The sequence below is a fragment of the Vanellus vanellus genome (genome assembly GCF_965231255.1).
Source record: "Vanellus vanellus genome assembly, chromosome: 12".
Classification (NCBI taxonomy): Eukaryota; Metazoa; Chordata; class Aves; order Charadriiformes; family Charadriidae; genus Vanellus; species Vanellus vanellus.
Genome location: NC_138917.1, coordinates 318,656 through 346,042, shown reverse-complemented (window position 1 = coordinate 346,042; position 27,387 = coordinate 318,656). Strand labels below are relative to the sequence as shown.

Genomic DNA, 27,387 nt, shown 5'->3' with positions numbered 1-27,387 from the left:
AGTCACGCACGGTTAAGCAACGTCACCCGTCTTCCAGGCAAACAGCTTCCTCGCTTTTCATTACACTCTAAAAACCAAAAAGGCACCAGTTTACATTGAAGTGTTGTACAATCCGCACAGTGTCAACTTTGAAAACGGCACTGACCTATTTCAGTTCTTGAAAGAAAAAAGCAAACAAAATAGCATCCTCCAAAAATAAACAAAACCGATTTATACATCTGCACCTAGGTAGCAGATTTACAAGCAAACTTGTGAAGCAGACTCAAACCTGACCTCAAAATAAAATAGAAGTCCGATCCTGACAGTTACCAAGCTCAGTGCTCCCTACCGCAGCCGACGGGAGCTGTGAAGCCTCAGTACCCTTCAGGGCACACCGAAGCAGTATAATCATAAAAGTCCCAAAAACAGAAGGGGGGGGGGGGGGGGAGGAGGGGAGAGGGAAGCAAACAATTCTTCAACCTTCACAACATCACTATGAAGAGAATGTAACGTACGACAACACAAAAAAAGAAATATTGCTGCAACTGGGGTTCAGCACACTCCGCTCATCCGGAACACTGCTCATCTCATGACAAAGCTGTCGCAGGTAAGACACCGGTATCATTCTGGGGATTCCACTCAGAAACTTTGGTTTCAGTGGACGCTGGAAGGTACGTATGGCCATCAACATTCCTGAAGGGAGCTGCTTCTATAAAAAGGAAGCTACAAAGGATTTTATTTCCTTCCAAGTATTTGTAATTAAAATTACTACATTTTAATTAGATTATGATGTCTAAAGACAACGAATGATGTTATTTCTAGTTTAGTACTCAGTTGCAGTGCGTGGTGCCTGCCCCAGGTTCCAACAGAGTTCTCTCTAGTTTCAGTAAGACCACTCGAACAGCAAAGAAACACTAATTCCCTGAATGCAGAGTGAAAAAATGCACAGAAGAAATACCAGAGGATGGAGACACTGCAGTGACACCTTCTTGCTCTCCCAGCCCCTGACATCGCATACTGGCCTACTTCTGCCCCACTGGAGCTTCACGAAAAGCAACGAAGACAAAACCTTTTCCCATTTAGTCTCGTACTGTACTCCCCGCGGGATTAAAGCACGCTGGTTTTACGAGACAAAGTCGGGAGCACAGACATACCACCTATCATCAAAGTGCACTGTCATATAAACAATGAAGTTACAAAATTTACAGGGCCAAACCAAAAATTTTTATTAGCAAACGAGTAAAGATTCATCATCACTGGTATTGATTTCGGAGAGGGGAGTAGAGGACTCTAACATTGGCACTTCCACAGAATGGCAACAAGCCGCCTGAATACCCAAAGGCTCCTCCCGGTATGAGTTAGGGCAACATCGGTTTTGTCCATCCACTTGGATATGAACATTCACGGGGCTGTCTGAATAAGCAGGCTCCCACTTTTTTAAGGGTAACCTGCATGGCTCTTCACTCAGCGGATGACTTCTGCTTAATCTACTGTCCTCTGGGGCAGTCCTCCTGGACGCTGACCCTCCACGGATCGTTTCTGCAACGCTTTCAGATAAAGGATCTCTGAAAGTCTTTCCCGAATCCACTTTACTGGACTGCTTGAGCTCAGTGCCAGAGGTCTCAGCGCCTAAACACTTATCAGCACGTCCAGCCTCCGGCTCCGCACGCGCTGCTGTGCAAGTACTCGGTAAGACATTTGAAGGCGACGGCTCTGTGATTTCAGTCTCTGGCTGCAAGCTGTTACACCCAGCTTCTTGTAGGCCCCTGGCTGGGCCACGGGCGTTCGCCTCTAAACCAGGTCCTTCGGGGGAGGGGGGGGGGCTCCGAACCGTCCCGTCAGCACGGTTGATGATCCCGTCACCCAGCGTGGTCTGTGACGTGCGGGCGGGCGTCAGGAGCGGGATCTGTCCTCTCACCCGAGGTCTGTGGAAGAGTCTGTTCCAGAGCCTGCCCAAGCGCCGCCGAGACGAGCTCCGTCTCGACGAGTGGCGTCTCATCTGCCTCCTCATGGCCGTTCGAATGTTCTGCAGCACAGAAGCCTGTAACACAGACGTAACAAACCGTGATTCCACACATACTCAAAAGACTTGTCCTAAACCCTGTTCTTTTCACTAACATCTCCACTTTGCCAGCATTCTCAGACTTGATCCCTACACTTCCTCCTTAAACGCCTGTTTTCTAATGAACTGTTTAAGAATACCAAAGACGGCTCTGCCTGTACCTAAAGACCCTTCCTTGGAGCGTTTCCTTCATGAGCTTAAGCTCTACTTGTCTGCCCAGGAAGACGCTCCACTCCCACGATCAGATCACCACTATACAACCAGACTGCAGACCGCCGAGTCCTCTACCGTCAGCAACAGCAGAGGACCCCCAAAAGCTGATGACAACTGCAGAGGCAAACTACTCCTCCACTCCAGTAACCAAGAAAAAGAGCTTTATCGCTCTTACCAGGAACTGTACCACAGTTGGATACTCTCGACAGGGCACAGGGGATTTTTGAGAACTCAGCAATGAAACAGAAGAATGGCAGCGGCTTCCCAGCGCAATGTGTTTGTAAATTAAAAATAATCCTAGAATTTCCCAAAAATACTGCTAGAGGCCTTGCTTTCTTATCGCTTCAGGCACGTTACAGTTTCAGCTTGAAAAGCCTTTTTTTATTTACTTTCTGACCTTTCTCCCTGTCTCTGTTCATTCTATCTTGATGTACAGCAAAACAGTACGTGCTTATCTCACCGCAGTTCCCTGGCAAACACACTTCACGTGTTCAAAACTACCCACAGCACCGAGATGCGTAGCTGGTTCCTCGGCTCCAAGTAAAACATACGCATTTTTATATGACTTCCATATAATCAGCACAGCTACTGGAAGAATACAGCTCCAGATTGATTCTATCTAATTCACAGCGGTTTGGCTGCGGATCGGTTCATTGGCACTGGTGTCTCCGTACTTGTGACGCGTTGTACACAGGGAAGTCTTCAACCGGGGGGATGAGTCCTTGTGCGATGAGCTGCCCGTAGGAAGGTGGAGCTTCCCGCCGCACAAACTCTGCCTCGAGTCGCGTCATCTGGGTCTCAAACGCTCTGGAAACAGAACCAGAGGGAAGACATGGAAGAGAAGTAACCGTCAGTCTGCCCTGCCTGCCTGGCATGAACGTGTAAGAGCAGCGCAGAGGGACTCACACACAGCAAAAATAAAAACCTCCAGCTCGGCTCCATGAGATGTCACCGGGATGCTAACATAAACAAAGGAAGAGTGTAAGCATCAGTGACTCCAATCAGCAAATGCTTTGGCGCAGCCCCAGGTTGGACTCTGCAGCGACTGAAGTTTTCTCAATCGGACAGCTTACGCCAGAACAGCGCTAACTTGTTCAGCAAGGGCCCAGAGGTTATTTTTGGAAAAGACTACGTTAAGAACTGGAAACAATCACACAGCAGGGGCAGCTCGCAGCTGCAGCGAGCCCCGGCTGTCCCGCCAGCACCGAGGCTCCCAACGTAGCACGGCCGTCGTCTTGCAGCTCCTCAATCATGCAGATTCGATCAGGGGAGAAGGCAAAGCACACGGTGCTGCCAACACCAGCGGTGTCAGCAGCACGGCACAGCGCTGGCACGTACGACCAGAGACGGGCATCAGAACGTCCCGAAGGGCAGAGCCACGCAACACGCAGGCACAGAAACACACGCCCCATCCAAAGGCGTACGGGACTGGGGAGGGGGCACAGCTCGCCCCAGAGGGAACAGCGGAGGCAAAACCTGCCCAGAATGGGCCCCCCCCCCTGCAGGACACGGCTTTTAATAGAACTGGGAACTAGAGTATTCGGGGAGGGGTCAGGGGTTATCCAGCTCAGATTCAGCAAAGACTCGGCCGGAACAGTTCAGCGTTCGGTTTTTGGCAGGGGCGAGGGGTTTGTTGCGGGGGGAGGAGGGGGAGAGGAAATTGCTCAGAACAGTTCTGATCTAGGTCAGACACAGGTACTGCTGGGCTGCACAATAAATGCATATTTCTTATAGATCACAGAAGAGCTGACATTCCTCTCACTACTTCTGAAAATCTTTACTCTTCTCTAAGCCTAAACACAGTGACTGCTACTTAATTGTCATCAATTCCTGGGACTGATTTCCCAGTATTTTGCAAATTCTCTGGTTGACAATCAACTTTTCCTTTAAACAAAAAGGGGAAAAAAAAAACCAAACCACCACAGCTATTAAAAGCATCACAAAAGCAAGATGTTTACCTGTACTCCCTGGTCCTCAGAGAATATAATTTAAATGCACAACCCAGTGCTATCACCAGCAGCAAGCCACACACGAGACTCCCGATGAGAGCAGCTGTGATCACCTTCCTGGGAACGATCACCAGGCAGTTGTGCTCATCGCTTCCATCCTGGCAGTCTTCTTGGCCGTCACAGCGCCAAGTCTCAAAGATGCATAGATTTGTACCACAATGGAAGTTTCCTGGCTGGCAAGTAAAGCAGTTTTTTTCATCCGAGCCATCTGGGCAGTTCTTTTGGTTATTACAGCGGTCAAATATTGAGTAACAAAGCCCACTGTTTCCTTCACAAGGGTATTCGTTCTTCTGGCAAGCGGGACAGTTCTCCTCGTCCTTGCCATTTGGACAGTGCCACCAGCCGTCACAATGCTGCTTATCCGTGAAACACTCTTCATCGCTTCCACAAGGATGTTCCCAAGGAAGGCAATAGCCTTTCACCTGATAGGTTGCATTGAACCCATGGCCAGTGCTCTTGGAGCGGGCGTGATACGAGACAGTGAGCTGGCCCTTTGACGACTCCACGCTCACCGAATGCCTGTTGTTGTGGTACGAAAATGTTTGCATTAATTTATCCCCTCTCTCTCCGATGCCATCATACACCTTTACGTAGTCATTGTAGCCTAACTGCAAATCAAGCTGCAACAGAACGTGTCGATTATCTTGTGTGTCCACGTACCACGTGCAACGAAGGTCTGATCTGCCGTGATCAGCACGGAATAAGTCTGGGGAAGCAAAAGATCCATAAAAATTACCCAGCCTTTTGCCACAGGAAAGATCAGGACAATTATCTTCATCCGAACCGTCACTGCAGTCCTTTACCGAATTACACCTCAGCTCGTTCATCAAGCACTTGGTGGAATGGGCTGCGCTGCACTGGAACATTCCTGCGGGACAGATGCTGGACGGAGGCTCTGTTGGAGGGACAGTGCAATTTCTCTCGTCCGAGTTATCACCACACTCATCCATGGAATTACACTTCCAAGTACTGGGAATACACTTTCCATTTGCACAACGGAACTCATCTGACTGGCAGACAGCCTGACCGATCTTTCCTGTGAGAGAGGGCAGGGAGAAAAAAAGTCGGTATCAAAACTTCTGGAAGAACCTGATGTCGCTTTTTAGGTCTACTACCCTGGATGTCACAAGTCAATCAGTCAGACCAGTACACCTCAGGAATACTGTTAAAAGGCCAAGTGGAAATAGTATGAGTGTTTCCATGCTAACACCTTGCAATCATCAAGACTGGCCCAAGACTCCTGTCAACAAAAAATACTACCGTCTTCAAGTTTTGCCAGACAGAGTGTAAGTGAAGCCAACAAAACTGTAAGGTTTTACCTCTAATATAAGAAAGGCGAAATCCCTGAGCCTGTCCTGAGCTTGATGCATCTGAGTGAAAAAATATCCAAACGTGGTCCCTTGCAGAGATGAAAGACGGAGGTATGGAAGACCCACACACTTTGTACTCCTCCCTCTTGGAAGAAGGGCCAATCATCAACCAGTCTACGGCACACTTCTGAGAGTCTTCCAAATCAAAGTTCTTAAAACTGTTAGTAACAAAAGAAAACACAAGTTACAAAGAGGATATGTATCTGGAACAACGCCAAACAGAAAAAACAGGCTGTAACAGATGACATTCTGCACCAGGCAGTGCTGACATATAGAGATCACATTCAAAGATAATGAAACACCTACAGTATCTTGAATACATATAAACAGGGCACTCAAATTCCCCCAATTTGGAAAAGCACCCATCTCACAGGCATAAAAAGCACACTGAGTAGCTCCAAAAGCTGAAAGGATGATTCCTCTTTTACTCAAGAGTCCTTAAATAAAACTGATACCTAAAATACAGATATGAGCAAAAGCAAAATTCCAGAATAAATTATACAGAAGGTAGATTAATTTAGAATCATATGATAGAATGGTTTGGGTTGGAAGGGACCTTAAAGATCATCCAGTCCCACCCCCTGCCCCGGGCAGGGCCACCTCCCCCCAGCCCAGGTTGCTCCCAGCCCCGTCCAACCCGGCCTTGAGCACCCCCAGGGAAGGGGCAGCCACAGCTTCTCGGGGCACCCTGCGCCAGGGGCTCACCGCCCCCACAGGGAAACATTTCTTCCTGATATCTCATCTAAATCTCCCCTCTTACAGTTTAAAACCATTCCCCCTCGTCCCATGGCTCCTCTCCCTGACCCAGAGTCCCTCCCCAGCTCTCCCGGAGCCCCTTTAGGCACTGAAGGGGCTCTGAGGTCTCCCCAAAGCCTCCTCTCCTCCAGGCTGACCCCCCCACCTCTCCCAGCCTGTCTTCCCAGCAGAGGGGCTCCAGCCCTCCCAGCATCTCCGGGGCCTCCTCTGGCTCCACTCCACCAGCTCCGTGTCCCTCTGCTGTGGGGACCCCCCGAGCTGGAGGAAGCACTGGGGGGGGGGGTATCCCCAGAGCAGAGCGCAGCAGAGGGCCACAATCCCCCCTCGCCCTGCTGGCCACGCTGCTGGGGGTGCAGCCCGGGGTGCCAGGGGCTTCTGGGCTGCAGGTGCACATTGCCGGCTCATGTTGAGCTTCTCACCCACCAACACCCCCAGATCCTTCTCCTCAGGGCTGCTCTCCATCCATTCTCCGCCCAGCCTGGAGCTGTGCTTGGGATTGCCCCAACCCATGTGCAGGACCCTGCACTTGGCCTTGTTGAACTGCACGAAGTTCGCATGGGCCCACCTCTCAGCAGTCTTTTCCAACCTTAAAAGCTATAAAACTGTGGGACGAGAGAGGAGAAAAATAACAATAGGGAGCAGTATAAAGAACCCTAAAGGGATAAATACGAGAGACAAATATAAACTCTTCAAGACACAGATATGCAGGGAGAGGGCAACAAGAGGACTGCAAGGGTCAGACGTGGAACCTAAAGTCTAACGCTATTACTTTTTTAATTCAAAGATGAAAATATTCCCTTTCTGGGAATGCAAATGCAGAGCAAACAAGCCTGTAACCTCTTACAGTCAAACCTCCAGCCCTGACGCTGCCCCAAGCCCAGTAATCATTCAACAGCGGCTCACCTAGTGCAAAGAGGTGCCCCAGTTGTTCGCAGAACACTCAACACAACCAGAGAATACTCCCCAACCTGTCGCTGAGGAACCATCCAGAGTAGACAGAACAAGAGGGAATGGCTTCAAGCTCCAACAGGGTAGATTTAGACTGAACATTAGGAAAGAATTTTTCACAGAAAGAGTGGTCGGGCATTGGAATAGACTGCCCAGGGAGGCGGTTGAGTCACCGTCCCTGGATGTGTTTAAGAGACATTTAGATGTGGCGTTGGGGGATATGGTGTAGGGGAGAACTTTGTAGAGTAGGGTAGATGGTTGGACTCAATGATCCCAAGGGTCTCTTCCAACCTAGACAGTTCTACAATTCTATTTGTTCAGTCTGATGAAACTGATTACATTTGCATTCAGTAATCTGCAACAGCAATAGCACTGCACAGAGAACCACACTCATTCAGAAAGGGGACACTGTTCAGGACGCTTAGAAATGAATTCGGGTCCTCTTTCATATAACTCAGCTACACAAAATTAACCTGGTAGAAGTTTGTGTGTACTTCATGCAAATACTGAGACAGAACTTCCAGAAAGGCTGAAAAGCTGCTACGAAATACAGACCTCCTTCCACAAAGGACTTTTCACAAACACAAAAGACACATTCTTTGAGAAAGATAAACAGAAAGACAATTTTCTGATACGGCTTGTATTTACAGAAGGCTGTCAACGCCTGCCAGATCTTGACCTTTGAAGGTAGAAGGGAAAGAGCAGTAACTACATAAACCGGCCACTTTGTTTATGCAGGAGACCCACCCTACACACACCTGTAGGTTCTGCCAAACATATTGGCTTAATAACCCTCCAGAAAAAAAAAAAAATAATAAAAATCAGCAAGAGAATGAGAAGAGAGCATGGAAAGTGTTAAGTTAAAATGGAAATTAAGAGATGTCCAACAACGTATGTGCAGGCAAGGACAATCCACCCAGAAATATATTCGCCCTCTTTTCTAACTTTTTCTCCCACCATGCCGTGTGCCTTTCCAGCTGGGAAGAAATATTCCCACAGAACCTAATTCTTTGCTATAAGCAATCTTATCAAGCTTCTGAAACCAGCATATTTTGCAAGGAAGTTTTAGACGACTGTGCAGTCAGAACAAAAAGATTTAAGTATTCAGCCATGCAAAGGTAAACTAAAGAGCCATCTGCCCCAGGTATTCTGCAAAAAACTGTTTAATGACCAAGAAAGCATACGAACAGGCACTACAGCGTGAAAAGGAATTGCACACAGCATCAGTGAAACCACGGGCACCCACGTGGCGCCTGTGGCAAGAGCTGCGGGACAGCGTTACTGAGATACCACATCGGGTGTGCTCTCACACTCATTTTGGCACCAGACATCAAAAAAGGTTTCTATCATCTACTTGGGAGGGTTGTTTGTAGGGTCGTCTTGTCATAAAGACTTTTTGGAATAAAACTTTTAGAAATACCTATCCACCCAAACCCAAAAACTTTTTAAGAAAAAGTACAGCCACTGAATCAAGAAATGGAAACTCGGAACTGGGAAGGGGGAGAATGACTGCAAAACGTCTGCTCGTGCGATACAAATGAGATCATTTACTAAATCTTTTTGATCTCTTACATATACAGTTATTTCAGATGTACAAGGGCCAACCTCAAAGAGCTAAACAAATGGTCCTCCTGTGCTACCCAGTACCCAGCGCTCCAGCCGAGTCCTTTCCCCGCTCTGCTGAAAAGAGCTACCTTTGTCAATCGGGGAAATAATTCTCCCACCGCGTCGCTACACACCACAGACTGGGCACACCCCGGGCGGGATTTGCCTATATAAGCTGTCTGCACCTTACAGTAAAATGCATTTCCTTCTGTTAAAAAAAAAAAAAAAAAAAGAGGGGGGGAGGGGAGGGACAAAAAGAAAAGGTTTAACACTTTTAAGATTCTCAGAAAGGAAGAGCACAGAGAAGTCATCTCCACGCACGTTCCTGGTCTACCAACTCCTCTGCGGATGACCGCAATGCCTCTGGAGCGTCTGCATCTGTGTATAATTAACAGTATCTTCTACTTGCACCCTGAGAATGAAGTATTGTACATTGCTAATAAAGGGCGTTTTTTTGGTTTATCATAAAGGGTGTGGAAGAGACTTCAGCCCCACCTCCCAAAGCAGAAGCACAGGCGCAGAGGGCGACTGATCTTCCCGAGTGTCAGTTGCGGATCTGAAATAGATTCAGGGCAGAATCCCACACTTCTCCGCTCAGAAATCCAAGCTTTAGCCACAAAACCAACTGAGTGCAAGGGCGATGAGGCAGAATAGACTTGCAAGGGCGCAGCACCTCTACCAGCCTCCCTGAAAACACCGTGCCTCTCGGGGACGCAGGAGCCACCGGAACAAACGCCCTGGCGTTCCGAAAAGGACAGTACGGAATACTCACAAGAGTTAACTCTTTTTAAGAAAACAACAAGCACCTTAATCACAGCTGCCTAGGAGTTTCAAACACCACCGAATAAACTTACTTGCTCCGAAATACAGATGTTCTAGTTCTAATGTAAAGTTTTACATATAATAGACAAAACAGCAGTTATAAAATTTCTTCTTCGAAGGGCAAAAGCAAAGGCAAAGCAATTATGTTCTACCTCATGCAAACTAATCAACAGACATGTTTTGAACAAATTTTGCTTTGACTAAGGCATTGTCACTCCACTCCATCATCCTTTTAAGTTCTATTGTCTCCACCGGAATAAAATTTTGCTCCATTTAAATTGATGGTGATTTTACTCAAGACCAAAAGCATGATATATTTGAAAGAGCCATCAGCCAACCTCACCACAAAAACCACTCCTTTGTAACGAAATATGAAACAACATGAATACATATGTGTGCATGCATAAACGTGCAAAATTGGTTTTTGCTTTATAGAGCATTTGCAACAAAAAGGTTTAGTGTCAGAAGTTTCTGCCACACAAATGTGACATTATATAGCCCTCTGATTTATTTTACCCGAGTCCTGAATACCGCGTTCAACCTCTGCTACTTCACTTCTTTCATCATCTGCAATTAGATCTGGTGCTGCTGCTGCAATGGTCTTCCAAAGAATAATTTAATGCTGCGGCCCACAAAATGGAGCGTAGGGACATTCACTTATTCAGTTGAACTTTCTCAAACTGGAACGCAGATTCTTCTGTCAAAAGGATTAGTCCAGCGGCTGAATGAGTGATGGTATACAGTGGAAATAAGGGACTTGTACCGCTTGCAGGACTGTGCAAACATCTCTCAGTCTCTGGAAAAGTACTGAATGAAGTCTGTAGTTATGGTCCTTGAGGGAGGTCTCAGGCCCTTTGCATCCAAACCCAACGTCATTTTCCATGATTAAAACAAGGAACAGAGTCAAGCCGCACTGAAACGGAGAGTACTAATGGACAATGTCATCCATTTCTCACGCAGCACCAGACAGTACTGCGGTATTTTTAAACATCTTGGGCAGGGAAGCACAGGGACTGGGGGGCACAGCAAAAGAAAGGTCCGTTCCATCACTAAGCCCTCCAGCAAAGCACCCTGACGTGTCTGCGGGAGCGGGCTGAGGACCCAGAGGTCCATCCCCCCATGCAAGCTGCGGCGCACGGCAGCACTGAGCGCCGGCCCTCGCACCCCTCAACTCCCGCCGGCCCCACCACGGCTGCTGCGGGGCTGCAGGCACCCCCTCCACCCAACACCTTCACTTATGGGGCAACACCCCTCCGCCGCGGCGCCTCAGCGCTCGGTGGCCCCGGACCCTTCTCCTCTCCGAGCGCAGAGGGCAGGGAGAGGACCGTCCTGCAGGAGCCCAGTGCCGCTGCTTCCAGCACTCGGAACTGCATATTAACAACATTAAAGTACAACACCCACCACTAACACACAGAACTCCCTTTAAAAGGCTTCGGCCCTCAGGCTGTTCCGCTGCTCCCCGTGACCCCCAGCGCCACGCAGCAACGGAGGAGGAGACCGGCATAAGAGATCAAAACTATCGGAACAAGTTTTGCATGCTTTCCTTCTTCTGCAAAAATGCTATTCAAAAGCACCGAGTCCCGCTATCTTGTTTTTGGAATGCCTCCTCCACAGCTAAGTCCTTTGAAAAATCCCCTGACGTTATACAAAAGTACAAGAATAGTCTATGAAACGCTGGAAGCATTCGGACTCTGAGGTTCAGAAAAACTCGTTGTGAACTGACACATGCAACACTAAATCTGTTTTTACACAATTCTGCAGAAATAGGTAAAACTGAAGAAAAGGTTACCTCCAACACTGCGCAGGACTCGAGAAGCTTGCAGAAAATTACAGGATTGGCCACATATATCAATCTTGCCCAATTTACTCATGTGCAGCAACAGTAGCCTACAATGGTATTTTCCTACTAGCTGACAAGTATTTTTATGGTGCTGGAAAGAACGTCATGAAACCGGATTATCATAAATATCCATTAACACTCTGTAAATATGAAAAGAAATGTGCTACCTGCAAAACTAATGCTTAGCAGAGCTAAGCTTTCCACCATCTGCACTGAAAGCAGCAGCAGATAGAAAAAAAAAAAAAAAAGTACTTCTATAAATAACGTAGGGAATTCCCTACAACCCTCTTAGTAATTTAAGCACGAGCAACTACAGATTAAAGCAAAAAAAAAAAAAAAAGTATTCTTAATAACTGGAAAAGGACAAACACAGGATGATCAGAATAACGAACAACAAAGGGGTAAAACATTGGAGGCCCAGAAGATGTAAAACCTGAATGAAAGTAATTAGTAAATAAATAAATTTAAAAAAAAATGTCCAATCTGGCCCTCTAAACTCATTAAAAAAAATTGGAGAATAAATATTATGGGTAGATCAGTAGAGCACAGTCCCAAAATAACACAGACCGGCCAATTAAGCAAGAAAAGTTACTTCTATTTGCCAACCTCCTCGCAGCGAGTGCAGACTGTGAACAACTGATGACTTAATTAGCTCATTAAAAACTTCTGCCTAACCACTGAAGCAGGAGGACGCGGGAGTCAGGAAAGCTCTGTTCCGCTCCCAGCTCCCAAGCACCAGCTCGCTGCGTAACCTTAGGCGAGAGACACAGGGGCTCGTGTTTTCAGAGGCCGCACATGCAACTGAATGAAATAAACGGCTATTACGAGTTTTTATCCGGTTCACGTCAAGTTCTGAAATACTGTGAGTTGGGTAAATAGACTACGAGGCAGTCCCTTTAATTCTTCATACAACTGTAGAGCAGCGAGCCTTTACCTGAACAGGCGTCAGTTTTACTCAGAAATTGAAACTCAGATGGTATCTGGAAATTTGTTTTTTCAAAGCCAATGACGTGACTCGCTGAAGTGAAAGCCAACGAAGGTGATTCCCCCCCCGCCCCAATTAAAAAGAGGCAGCTTGGGTGGGTCACTGAGATAACTTCTCAATTGTGTTATCTTGAATTCTGAGCGTGGAGGACATTGTACCCTCGGTCCCATAAATTCCCATAATAAAATGCAATTCATTTATACTCTGCCCACATCGGCTTAATTACAACCATCAGGTAACAGCAACTGCTAAGCAAAACCGACTTCCATCTTTTTCTCAGCTACGAGGAAAAAATACACATATAAAGCCTGTGAAGGATGGTACAAGGCAGTTGCTGCATATGACATCTTTATCTGATTTTACAGGATTTTTATGTAGTCTTCTGTGAAAATAGCCATAAAAACAGAGAAAATGGGCAGAAAAAAAAAATCAAGCTGTTTCCAAAACAACAACTGACAGATTGATTACCCTAATCTAAAGTGACAAAACACAGTCCTGGAAAACAGAAGCTACACACACATGTTCCCAGGTCTCAACAGCACCATTCCACCAGACACACAAACTCGGAAGACAGTACTGAAACGTGCGTAATTAACAGAGGTAGAAGCACAAAGAACCGCGTATTTCCCGTTCTTGTGAAGTCTCCCTCGAGGACTTCTAAAAAGTAAACTATAAAGCAAAACAATAAGCACGGAAATGTGAGGATATGAAGAAAATCAATACACCACATGAAAGGCAGATACGAAGAGAACGCTTCCAAAGGCCGTGCCCGCAGGAGCCCGCGTCTTACATCCACACGCAGGTCTGGGCACTGCGCCTCTGAGAGCTGCTGAATAATAGGTTTATAAAAAATGACCACCAACTGCAAGTGTTTTGGAAATCAAAACTACTTTCAACTGCAATGGTATCCCTTAATGACTCCTGCTGTATCTCAAATACGATACTTACATAGCATTGCTGTCTCACTCACTGTCAATGAGAATTCAAGATCAAAGGAAACGCGTTCAGCGTAACGTAACACAAAGGAGGTGGGGGGTTTTTTAAACCTTTCAAAATCCAGATATTATCGCAAGAACTGTGTTTGATTTCCCCAGGAAAATTAAAAACGCTACTCTTCTACGCCCTTATCAGCACGCTGTTAGGACAAGACGCGTACTCAACTGTTGAGAGGAAAAAATGTCTGTACTTGGTGCCCCGTTCCCAGTTTGCCTACACCACGCTAGCCCAGGCAAGCCAGCCCTGGCGCCGACGTCCTTGGCACTATGAGGGCTGCAACCCTCTAAAGAAATCCTCAGGCGCTGTAACATTTTGCATTTCATACGCCGGGGTGAGTCATCCCAAGCACATTTATAGTCAGAAAGGTAACAGCTCGGCAGTGCTCCCTCGGATGCAAACACATAGCTGCCATCGTTTGCACGCGCGCAGGAGGGCAGGACACGGCTGCGTATCCGGGGTAGAAAACAAACCCATTAAGAAGAAATCTTACAAATCACTGCTGTGCACACATCTAAACCGTATACACACACGGTTACCCGTTTCCTCGTCCGACTTCCCTTTATTTCTTTAGCCTCGGTTACGCTCCTACTTGCAGAAGAGAATCCTAATTCTGGCTGGGAGCTCCGAGGTGTTTTCGCAGCACAAACTGCAGCACTATTCTCCAGAGCCAGGTCCTGTCTCTCATTGGTATGCTTCCTCGGAGTTCCAACAGGCTCTGCTTTGGAACAAACTCCCCGAGTCCAATACAGTTTAATGGGGTTTAAAAGCGCGTTTCTATTTATGGCTCTCAAATGCTGGCAGGTATCTGCTTCCTTACTTTTGATGAGTAGTTCCTATTTTGAACTGCGGATGGTGGAGCCCCTCCTATTATTCCATCTGTGGCAGATTTGTTTTTAATTGCTGAGCATCTGCAGTTGAAGAGGTTTGCAGTCCTTTTAAGCAGCTGAGCAAAGAATGAGCAGATGGTGTCAAATACAACAGTACCAAAAACCAAACAAAAAACCCTTTCCTAGATTTGCTGCTTTTTCTTCTTTTTAAATATGAAATTCTTGGTTTGAGAAGGATACTACGATTAGCCCAGAGAAATCAAGCACATTCGCAGTATGCTGCTATTATAGTCTAAACATTCCCAACAAACCATTTGTAACACATTCTAGTCTTTTCTGAATAGTATTTTTACAGAACGAGCTGAAATTTTGCCACAAATGCTAACTATTATTTAATTCTGTTGGAAATAAATATTAAGCAGAAAAGCATGTGCCTTTTGGTTAAAAAAGTAACAATAAGCAATGATTATCTTCAACTGTCAATTAAACATAGCACCATTTCAAGACGTTACAGAAAAAGCCGGTTTTGCTCTACGAATTTTACATATCCCGCTGAGGCTGTTCCAGGTTTTATAGCCTCCACCTATTCCTACTTATAAGCAATGGCGAGAAAGGGGACTATTTAACCTGAGTCAATAGATCACTGTTTCCCACCTCTTCATCTGTCAGAGGTGGGCAAAATCTCACCCGGGTACTGGAAGATAAATACATCAAAAGACTAGAAGCACCTTGCATATATAACAACGGATGTCAGAAGCAGCCTATAGAAACAACACACAGTGGAACACTTCTAAAACGAGAGAGGTGCTCAAGCTGCGATCGTGCTCCAGCGTAACCAACTTCAGCTTCCTCCGACCGCTCGGTAGCGCTGACAAACAGCCCCATAACTGCTGCATCAGATAAGAACCCGCATTTTGTTTCATTTCACCAAAGCAGTCCTTTATCTCCATGGAATATCAAACCGTACCTAATTGTTATCATGTCTCCACGATCTCCTTGAATGTACCAGCTGCAGTTTACAGCCGGAGGATAGTTCAATGGCCAAGAAGGACTATAGATGACTCCCCGTCTCTCTGTGTGCTGTTCCAGTTCTCCACTGCAAGCAGCTGTTAATAAGGGGAAAAAAATATCATTGTTAATGCTTTGCCTAATCAACAATTCACATTAGCTACAAGAGCTTTCATCAGTTTCTGGGGACCGCAGACAAATGAGAGTCAACGGTTTTGTCCTCTCTCCGCTTTCTTCCCTGCCCCGGTTTTAATTAAAACACCCGCTCTAAGTGTAGGTAAGCATAACCCGCATCTCAATGCAGGATCAATCAACAACCTTGTATGAATCTACCGAAGGCGACAATCAATATTACTGCGTGGATCTTCCATGAGGATGCAAGACAGAAATCCTTCTTACCAGCTCCTCAGAGCCTGGGTACGTCACCCAGCGACTGAAGACAATCCATATTCAGCGAAAAGTACCTAAAGCAGCTCGTTTTGTTGTAGCATGTTCCTGGACGTGTTGTTTATCCTCCTAACCATACGGCAGACCGGAAGGCTTTGTCACGGTTACCCCAATAAAAAAGAAAAAAGTAAACCGGACTCCGTTGTCAAATGTTTTCACTGAACTTTAAGTACTCTAAATTCCTTCTGAACTGCCATAGACAGCAGAAATTTTCCAGACGGGGAAAGGAGCAAACGGGGCTAAATAAAGCTCAGTATTTTCAAAGCACTTTCAGTTCTTCCTATGGAAAACAGCAGGCCAATTAAGGCTACGTCAAATACTCATAATTTGTAATTAAGCAATTCAGAAATGAAAGTGAAGTGTTCCAAGGACAAGTGGGAAAGCTGTTCTGATGGGAAAATGTACTCTCGGCAGGCTACCGGAGGGGAAATTCTGCTAATGCGATAGCTACTCTAAACATTCTCCAAAAATATTTTTAGAACTATTTTTAAAACAAATGACTATCTAGAGCATGACTTGTGGATTGCAGCTGAATATTCCAATTTTCGACAGCAGCTTACTTTCTCGTAGCTTATAAAGGTACCAAGGAAAAAAAAAAAGGCTGCCTGTACCTCAAGTTTCCTCCTGTGCAGGAGCATCCAAATATACTGCCTTATAAACCACAGATTTACAGCACTGCTCGGAACTCAGCCGCACAAACGCATCATTTTCAGCTGAGCGTGGGGACCGGGCACAGCCGCGCTGGCGGGGCTGCGACGGTGTGGGGCTGCCCGCAGGACGCCGCGATGGGGCCGCGGCGTCCCCCCACCCCGACATCTGTGCCTCGCACCGTTCCGCTTGCTCACAGTGGGCGCTTCTGAAGTGAGAGCCACAGGAATATAAAAAGCGGGAGGTGGGTAACTTACCTGAGGCAAAATATATAAAAAGCCGTTATTTTTACTCTCCAAGCAGGGCATTGCAATCAAACACACGCATGTAATTCTCACTACTTTCAAAGGCCACAATAGCATACAGAATACATAAATACATGAAAACATCTATTTTCCAAACAAGTATTTTGCAGTAAGGCAGTTACAAAAACAAGAACACTTTTGTTACCGCATTTCTAAAACCAGAGAGGCCTCACGCTAGATACCGGCAAAACACCGAGATGAAGATGCAATTACAGAATTATAAAAGCAAACGTAACATCCACAGGACTTCCCAACTCCAGTTCTCTGCTTAGGCCTGTGAATGTGCTCCTCCACACGCCTGTCACTGCATCAACGTGTCACAGCCGCGTAAGAGGACGCAGAGCTAGCGACCACAGAAAAGGAGCTGCAAACACTGCGTTTCCTAACCGCCAATTACTAAAACTCCTCAATGGGAAGGAAACAGAACGCACAAAGGAGAAAGAGCAAATAGCCCAGACAGCACTATCCAGGGCTTCCAGCAACAGCTCTGCAAACATTTCTGTTCCCCTTGTACCAAATACTGTTCCGGATTAATATCCCTTATTCATCGTATATGCGTTAGAAGGGAATCATAATTACCCAAAGCTTATTTTAGTCTCCGTTCCGAGGAAGCCCCATTGACACAGTGGTGACTCCGCGTGAGCGCTTCCACTCGCGCATTCATCGGTGCAGTTAAGCAGAGCTACTATTCTCCCAAATACTTGTTTCTCAGTTTTAGGAATTATTTACAAAGATGCTGAGCAATAGTTATTTGAAGTATCCCAGCTTTTTTGAAGCAACATCACGAGCATTTTTTCTTTTGCAATAACATATAGTTTCCTGATTTGTAAGCAGTAGATCTGACGTAACATGACAGTTCAGGTTCCCAGCGAGAAATGCTTTTTCTTATTAACACTGCACATCTGCGATGAAGGTGGCACATGGAAAGAAGAAGAGGCAAAAGAAAGATTTTCCAATTTAGAGAAGAATTGCAGCTGTGAAAAATCTTAGGACATCAGCAAGGTAAGGGCTGCGCTGACACTATAGGCCATTTTGGGCAGTTCACCCGGCTACGGTCGTTGTCGCTCAGTTCTTTCCCATGGCTTTACCCCTCTGACACACAATAAGCATTTCAGACTCGCCCTACTCAAAACTAAAAGGACAACTGCTTTGCTCTTACAAAGGCTCCCGATTTGAACGGGCCACTAATCTGAATTCACATTGCCAAAACATAATTGCACTAATTTAAGGATATGCCCACAGTCCCCTAAGCCTGCTGGAGCAAACTGCAGACACACACCCATCCACCCCCCAAAACTACTGTTGTGTTTACCCAAACATCACTTAATTGCCTTCTGCTTCTGATGCCTTCCATTTCCCACCAGTGCTCATTACTACGGGATTTGCAAAATATCAATAGATCTTCCTAACCAGTCGTCTGCCCCTCTGCTCCTCACGCACCGACTGCTGCGGGGCAGACGGGCATAGCACCCCAGCACTGCTTTCAGCAGCTGTTTTTTCACCTACTTAAATTTTGAAAGAAAAACCTGTAACAAAAAAAAAAAAAAAAAAAAAAGAAAGCAAGCCTTCAGTGCTGGCAACAAAACAGAAAAAATATACATGGGCACAGTTCCGTACCGTTGGGGATTCAGTGCCAACAAAGGGACCCGACTTCCCTCCTCCTGGCCACGAAGTTTGTAGAATCACATACACGCGTAAGTATTGTGTTAGTGAGTTGGGCTTCGGCAGGACAGTGTGATTCCTTCAGGAAAATAAACAAAAGCCTTTTCAAATTGCCAAAACATCTAAAGGAAAGGGAAGTCTCTAAATAGAAAGGTGCAGTTCTGGATTCCGAAGGCCTTACCATCAGCAACACCACCACACAAGAAGAGCAGTGACAACGTTTTTTCAATAATTGTTCTATAACTCTCTTTCCGCAGCCTTTCTGCACAAATCCAGAAGAAGTAAAAACCTAATTTATTAAGAGCCCCAAATGGCTTACGTTTGCCACATTTAGGATTACTGAAGAAATATAGGAGAATACCAATCCTTGGTTTGGCAAACCAACCCACCAAAAAAACCTTACAGAGATGGTACTTTTAAAAAAAGATAAATTCTGCAGACAGACAATAACGAATCTTTTATAAATTAAAAAAAAAAAAACTTTAAACAAATGCCAGAAAAGGTTTGAGTTCAGAGAGTTTCTGTCAAGCAGGCATAAATCTTAATGAGGCTCTTTCTATAATAATCAAATGGATTTCTTCTACTGTAAACAGCAGTAGATTCCCCCTGCCAGTTAAACGTGCCACAAATACTTGCAATAAAGTTTCCAAAACCTTAGATGAATAATATTATTCCTATTTTTCCAAAATCAACTGTAACAGCACAGCCATCGCGCTCCACCAGAGGACGGCGCGGGGGGCACTAAGCTGTGCAGGAATAAATTTCCAGACGATCCCAGCAGAAAATAAATCCTGCGGTTTCGCACCCTCCTGCGACGCGCCGGGGTCCGCCCCGGTCCCGAGGGACACATCGCAGCCATCTGCGCCGGGAGCACGGACCGTTTGCACCCGCCACGGGGAACCATCTCGCAAAACCGAACACTTGGCGTGACACCCTCCTCGGCAGCTCTCCCGGGGTGCGCAGGTCACTCTCCCCGCGTTCTCCAGACGCTCCCTCAAGGGGGGCTCGCACACATTGCTCAATGCAGACACCTTACGCCCGTGGAGAAAAAGGGACTTCGGTCCGCCCTTCGCTCTACCCTGCCTCCAGCGGGGGCTGCTGCCCCCGCTATCAGAACCGGCAGCAGCCCCAGGGCTCAGCGCGCCCACCCGAGGCCTGAGCTCGCCCCGCGCGGGACCAACAGGCTGACGTGTCCCACCGCGCCCGGGGACAGGGGCTCCGGGGGGGACTGCTCCCCGTCAGCGGCACCTTTTCCGGCTTGAGGTCGTTGTACAAACACAGCCGAGATGGTGGCTCGACCTGCAGAGTTCTCCAGAAGTCATTATTTCTGCTATCACTCGCTTTCTGAAAAGCAACTGCGCTGTACCTTACCACAGAGGTCAACGCTGTAATAAGCTGCTCTGTCAGGACGCGCTCAGGACAGCGGGCGCTCCTCCCAGCTGCTACCAGGGCTTCTAAGGAACATCTCCTGCGAGACGACTGCCGGCAGGTCCTCTGCGCTACCCTAACCTGTCACCCTCCCGCGCGCAGGTCAGAGACGCCGCACGCGGATCACACTACTGCAGTGACCTTTTGTCATCATTTTTCTCGCCTGCTCCAGTTACGCTGTCAGGAGACAAAGTAGCTCAAGACAAGAAAACAGGAAGGCTACAGCACTCTCGGGTTTTCAGCATACTTGAAAGAATAAAAGCCACGTGTTACAACTCACTGTTTGTCGCAAAAGAACAGCATCAGAAAGCAGTAGAGCCAACTGGATAAAGTACTACGTACTTCAGGCCGAGGCCGTATCACCGGTGTAGGCCGGACACTGTATAACCACTTACGTTACACTTTGTAAACTCACATACCCACAGCCAACGCATGTCAAACTCCATCCAAAGCCGAAGAACCAGCCAGGCAGAACAGACTAGGACATAGATGGCATTCTGGATTTTTTCCAGTGAAAGAATGGAAATACTGTGTTGCAAACAACACACGTCCTATATGGTTCACCCACACTTCCCCTACGCGAAATTTAAGGAAGTTACCTAATCATAAAACTACCACCTTTTCCTGATTTAAACCTTCTCTCAAACCCCCGTGTTGACTCGAACACTCAAGCTCCGACATTAATCAACTCACTGTCTTAGAATTATTTGTGTGTTTTCCCATTTCCTTTCCTCCCGTTTCCCTTGTTTGGTTTTTCTGTTTTAACTTAAGTTGCAACCTCTTTGGGCATAAAGTACGCTCACCAACGCGACTGTGGACTGGCACGAGAGGGCCCTTACCGCTAAGAGGACCCTGACCGCAATGTTCCCCTGATGCCAGTAAGTCACAGCACTGTTACAGGGAAGGAAGTTACACCAAGTGCTGCGATCCTGGCTGAATTTCCACTTTGACATTCACGAGACATTTTTAACATTCTTGTTTTAGCTCCCCCGGGAATGGGCCACTGTCCCTGGTTTGATATTCCCAGGCACATTTCCTAAACATAGAGTTTTCCCCTGAACATATCGGCACGTACTATGACCTTAGCCTCAAGCTCACCATTTTTCCCCCAGCACAGTGACACCGATGGATCTGTAACCCCGGGAAGACGCAGAAGTTCTAAACTTCCTAAAACGTCATTGTTACTCTCTCTCAAACAAAGGTCATACTGTTTTGTTACAAGATCTCTCCGCATGGGGAAAAAACAGTAACTGTCGAAAAGAACAGTAAATACAAATAAGAAAAGTATGTCTTACCTAATGAGGTAACAGCACTTTCTATTTTCCCAGTCAGGAAGAGATTCACTGTGTAAAGACAGAAAAATAAGGTTCAGGCAGGTTCCAGGGGCAGAGGGTGGCAGTCAGCAGTTAACCATTTCTAGGTGTTGCTGGGGCGTTAGTACAAATGCATTGCAGTCTTCCAACAAGAACTGTGCTTATCCACACAGGTAAGTCATGCAATCAACTATTATCCTTCACTGTAGCTATAAAAAAAAGTCGACACACAATGTTAGTTCAGTATCTGTCAAATACGCTACCAAAAGAAACAACCACCAACCTATTCTAAGTTGTCTTCTGCAGTAGTTTTGGTTGTTTGCTTGTTTTTTTAATTGGGAAAGAAAGAAGAACAATTACACGAAAACAGTCATCAACACAGACAGTCACTTTACCTGCTTAAATGCTGGAAAAAAACTAATGAGATTATTATCTTTAAATAAGTCTCCTCTGAATAAAGCAAAGTTTGTTCCTCTCAGGTAAATGTCACCTTGAAAATAAACTGCCAAAGCTGCATGATTACCTTGACTAATCAAAGGCAACGAAGTTTTCAAAAAGGCCCACTGGTAAAATCAAAACAGGATGAGGCGGTGCTTGCAACACGCATCTGACTTACAAATTAGTTTCCAAATACCCTTCACTTTCAAAAGAGAAGCCTCCTCTCACAGTATGTACCATTAGAGTGACCTGGTAAGAGTAGTTATTGCCAAAATAAAGTTTCTCCTGTGTCATTGCTGCTCCAGAGGTCAGCGTTCACACGCAGCTCCACATTAGTTTCCCCGTATATCCTTTAAGGCACTTCTCTAACGATTACAGCGTGTTCACTACCTGCTCTCATTTAGCAGTACCCTGTAATCTACAAAGACAGACTATTAATAAAACGACAAATGTTAAAAATAATTAGAAAGGTCTAAAAGGTTACCAAAACTCAATTTACAACATCCCAGCCCAAGCACTCACTTTGGCTCTATTTTGCACATGTTAAGTCCTAAATCTTTTTATAGTCGATCTGTTGGCAAGTATTTAGTGAAAAAAAAAATCATTTAAAAAAGAACAACGGGAGAGGAGAGGAAGAGAAACCGTCCCAACAGTCGCCGGGGAAGCTGCTGACAACACTATTTATGTCTCGGGGCAGCACGTAGGAGAGCGGGCCCCCACTGCCTTCAACAACCCCCAAACACATCACCGAACAACGCCCTCTGCCCCGACGGCCTTCCGGCATAACCTAGACCAGCACACTGCCGCTATGGGGGTGGAAACAGAAGCTACAGAAGCTCAACAGGATCCCTCAGCACGCCCGTTGGAGCCCCGTCACGGCTTTCGGTCAGTGGTGGGCTGAAGTGCCCCCACAGCGCAGCAGCCCGGGTGCCCACAGCAGTGCTGCGCGGACGGACGCCTGGACGCCCACGGGCTGGCCGTTCTCCGTCCTGAAGCCAGAGCTAAACGCAGACTGCGATTTCGGCAGGTGCGCAGGCCGCTACGGACCTGGGGCCCTGCAAACCAGAGAGCACCACCGCTGCCGGCCTCGGCCGTCACAGAGGACTGCGGGTGCTGCCCCGAGGGCACAGGCAGCGGCTCCCCCTCGCTCCTGCTACGCCGTCGCGGGGTTGAGCCCCTGGTAACCCGCAAGGCAAGGAGGGCAACCGAACGGCAGCGTACGTATGCTGCGGATTGAGAAGAAACAGGCCTGAGTGGCAGATTTGTGTTAATAAGCATTAACACGATGTTCAAAGGACCTTAACAGCACTGATTTTCTTACATAATTAACGTACAGTAACATTTGTTATACCATAACAGCAACGGGCCGTGTAATTCCTTCCTTTGTCCCACAGCGCTGGCTCGCTCCGGTAGGTCAGCAAGCGTCCCGCAGAGCAACGCCACCCCCCCGTACCGGGAACAGCGCAGCTCGGTAACTCCGGGTCCGCGGCACAGTTTGTGTTTGTGACAAACCTGGGCCGCAGCCATAACAGCCACACAACACTTTATCGCACCGTGTTAAAGCACCGCTACTGCTGTAGCCACAGTAATACAGTCGTTAAAGACTGAGAAGAAACTAACCAGAGATTAATTCACAAACTTAATTTCATGAAAATTAAAAGGTTTTTGTTTGCTCCAAAGAGAGTACGCGAACACACTCTGCGTAACTACGATCACCACCACCGAAAGGAGTGTTTGATGTATGGGAACGTTTGGGTCTGTACCACCATTCCACGGTCTTCTTCCACGTCTCCCACCCAAGGTTTGCTGACGGCCACAGCAGAACAGGGGCTCCCACGCGGAGGCTCCCTCGCACGGGGGCCGCTCTCCCTCTCAATGGACACCAGCAGCAGGAAGACAAGGGGTGCGATAGGGTGGATCGGCCCACGCAGAGCCACCTCACTTTCTTCTGAGGACCGTTAAACAGGCAGCCCACGCCTGCCACCAGAAGGGCAAAGCTACAGGCAGCTTTGCACACCAGGCCTGGCACATACCCAAGGCAGACAACACCCCCAAAACGCTTTTTTTTCCTCTGCAAATGCATCTATTGGCTGCTGTTGCCAGTTCTTTGCTCTCATTTTCAAACTCTTTCACGCTAAGAAGTCTGTGGTCAAGAACGGTTCTTTAACATAAAGTCTAAGTTTCACATCAGGTACTTTCCCAGCGACCGAGTAAGCTTATGGTTTCCAGTATCTGTTTTCTTCGCTCTCGGTCTCACTCAAGACCGTCAAACCAAACCACAAGAGTGCCGTAAACCGGCATTTTCTGAAGCATTCGGCTCTCCAACGTGTCAGAGGCCCAAAAGACAGAACAGCCATTCCCTGCTGGTTTTCTTGTCTCTCGTCAAAACAGAAACTGGTCAAAATGAAAACAGGTGAGAGGCTAGGGGTATACTAGAAAGTTTACTAGAGGCTCTTTGTCTTAACTGTTGGGTAGAGTTATGGGAAAGCCAGAAAAAACAGAAGCGGTTCGGTCAGCTTGAACTGCACGTAGGAAACTTACTACGCCGTTCATTTGGATTGCTAAGTAATTCCCAGGGTGAGGTTTTCAGCTGGGAAAGGGGTTATTTGGATCAAAAGGGAAATTTACATCTTGGCACCTCCGAACCAAACGACAGCTACCAGGCTTTTCCCACAGCCAGAAGGAGAGACACCAGCTTCGCCGTTTTAATTACTTCTTATTCGATAACATTCTATGTCCTCCAGAATTTCTCAAGAACGAGAAACAACATGGCCTCATCAAAGAAGAGTTGCAACAAGCCCCGTTCCAGCCTTTGGAGCAGCAGTTTACAGACGAGGCCCCGTACAGCCGCGGTCGGCGGCAGTGCACCGACACAGACACCGAGCACCACACACAGCCTACGGGAAAACACAAAGTAAAAGAAAAGAACGGCAAGAACCAAAACTAAGGACAAAAGGAAAAGACAGATGGGCCGGAAGTAAAACACAAAAACAGTTAAAGCAGCAGCATTATATTCTCATGGGTTCACTGAAGCAGAGTACCTCACAAGCTTCCCACCTCTCGCGTTTCTCAACTTCCACTACTGTCAGTTGCACGAGGAATAGGAGTTAAACATTCTGGCTGAAAAGAAGAGCCAGGCAGTGAAATTCTGGAAGTCATAGAAAGCAGAAATCTACTCATCTTTCAACCTGGCATTGCCCACAGCTAAATACAAGAAGTGTTCTCACTTAAACTGGACATAATCTTCTATTATCTTATTAGTCATTTTAACAATAACTGTGCCATTTCTGTTCAACAACAAAAGCTTTAACAAAGGTCTGACCAGGCCACAAAAAAAAAAAAAAAAAAAGAAATTCAGAGATACGGTGGAAACTTGCATCTTCCTCTAACTTTAAATAAACCACACAGCAGACATTATCCTCACGCTGTGCACATCTCTGACATCCCTTTAAGTCTCTGCAAAAGAAAAAAAGTCGTACTAGCTAGAACGGACCTTCAAGCCCTTCTGTAGTTCAGATGGCTTTTTACATTGCACTTCCGCTAATTAAAATAAATACATTCGAAGTAACCAGAGCAGCTTACAAACTTTAACTTTCTACATTTTTCTAGGGAAGCACTGACGTTAAAAAAAAAAAATAAAGAAACTTTAACAAAAACAGAACGAGCGGTCTGGCCACAGACACCGGTTTGTGATCGTCTATGTACGGGACGCTCACCGCCGTTCGGGACTATTAAAAGCGAACCCGACCCCGCGCCGCCGGCGACCGCCGTGTGCGCAGCAGTCGCCAACCGGAGGGGCTCTGAACCGGGGGGCTCCGGCCTCGGCACCCGCGGCCGCTCCCGCTGAAACCCGCGGGGCCCTCCGCTGCGCCCTCCCGCCGCCGCCGCTTCTCCCCGGCGCCGAGCGCCGCCCCGGGCGGAGGGGACCCACCGGCGGGACACCCCCCCCCCGCCCCGGGGCCCAGCGCGGAGCGATCGCCGCGGGCAGGGAGCGGGACACGGAGGGGACCGGGGGAGCGTCGTCCCCGCCCGTCGCCCAGCGAAGGCACCGGCCGCCGGGGGGGCGGAGAGGCGGCTCCGCACTCCAACTCCGGAGAGGGCACCGCGATGGACAAACTTTTTTTTTTTTTTTTTTTTAAAGCGCTGTGCGGGGTTGCCGCAGCAGCTTCAGAGCCAAGGGCAAAGCGCCGATGCCCGCAGGGACCGGGCAGAATTCCGCTCGCCGCCCCCCCCCCCCCCCCCCGGGCACAGCCACCCGGGCGGGACCCGCGGCCGCGGCGCCCCCGCCCCGTTACAGGGGGAGGGGGGGGTGGGGGCGGTTCGGGGTGTGTGTGTCTCCGTCCCCCCCCGCGGCGGCGGAGGGGGCCCGGCAGCCCCGCCGCAAGTGCCGACGACCCCCGCCCGCCGCGCCGCGCCGGGCCGGGCCGGCACTCACCCAGGCAGATGGCGGTGAGCGGCGCCAGCGCGCCCTGCCGGGGCTCCGCCGCCGCCTTCTCCATGGCGGGTCGCCGCCGCCTGCCCTTCAGCGCGGGGGGAAGCGCGGCAGCTCCGCACCCGCCTCACCTCGCCTCTACGCCGAGCGGCGGCGGCCGGCCCCGGGGCCTGGCAGTGTGGCGGGCGCCCGCCGCCGCCGCAGCCCCATGGCCGCCCGCGCCGGGCGCCGCGGGGCAGGTGGAAGCGGACGGACGGACGGCAGCGCCGCCGCCCCACGTGACACCGGCCGTGCGGCCCGGCCGGGGCAGCGCCGCCCCGCCCCGCTCCGCTCCGCTCCGCCCCGCACCGCGCCGCGCACACCTGGGGGGGCGCCGGCGGAGCGCGGCGGAAGGGAAGGGAAGGGAAGGGCCGGGTTCGGCCCGGCTCGGCTCGGCTCGGCCCGGCCCGGCCCGCCCGCGCAGCGCCGGGCTTCCTGTCAGGCACCGGCGCCCCGCTCCCGCCTCGCCGCCGGGCCCGGGGCGGAGGGCGGCGTCCCGCGGGGGAAGGGGAAGTCCCTCCGCCGGTCGGGCCCCTCCGCCCGTCAGGCCCATGGCGGGAGGTCCCCGTTCCGCCGGGAGGCGGCCCCGCGGGCGGGCTGCACTGGGGGGGAACCGCCGGGGCCCGGGCGGGCCGGAGCGCCCCCTGCGGGCGCGGTGCCGTCCCTCCGGGGCTGCGCCGAGGGGCGGCCGCCGCCTCTGCGGCTCGGAGGGCAGCGCCGGGGAGGCCTCCGGCGGGGGCAGCGCGCACCGGGAGGAGAGCCCCGGGTGTCCCCCGCCGCCCCGGTGACTCCTCCGGAGGGACGGGACCCCGCGCCTCAGGCCCCGCCGAGCGCGAGGCCGTGCCAACGGGGTTACGCGCCCGCAGCGCGGCAGCGCGATTTGGAGCAATATAAGCGGCGTTAAACCATTCTGTGCCGCTGAAAGTGGACGGTCTCACGTGTTTGCAACGGGCAGCGCGACGGCAGAATGGCCGAACAGAGACCCCTGTTCCAGTGACGGACTGCTGCGACGGACTGGCTCTACCTCGCGTATTTCCCGAACTTCTCGTTGTTCTCCCCTTTGCGGGTGCTCACGTCCTCCCCAGAAAACCACCAGCTCCTCTGCTGGTGGCACAGCTTCTCCCCTCCAAGGAGCAGCGCCCGACGCGAGCGCCGCGGCCCACTGGGCGGCAGTTTGATTCGGCTGCACGTGCCAACAGCCACCAAAAACCCGGGGGCAGCACCTGTTCTTAGGCTCCACAAGCGAGGGCCGTGC

General features: G+C 48.9%; 1 protein-coding gene across 1 annotated transcript; it reads right to left on the bottom strand.

Moving 5' to 3' along the window:
- Window positions 1-1,180: 1,180 nt before the first annotated feature.
- On the bottom strand, window positions 1,181-26,253 carry LRP3 (LDL receptor related protein 3). Its single transcript, XM_082489500.1, has 7 exons — window positions 26,097-26,253; window positions 21,206-21,253; window positions 15,380-15,518; window positions 5,583-5,791; window positions 4,213-5,299; window positions 2,929-3,061; window positions 1,181-2,020 (listed from the first exon to the last, which is right to left on the bottom strand). The coding sequence occupies exons 1-7, from the start codon at window positions 26,158-26,160 to the stop codon at window positions 1,208-1,210; spliced, it is 2,493 nt and encodes an 830-aa protein (XP_082345626.1). The 5' UTR covers window positions 26,161-26,253; the 3' UTR covers window positions 1,181-1,207.
- Window positions 26,254-27,387: the final 1,134 nt, after the last annotated feature.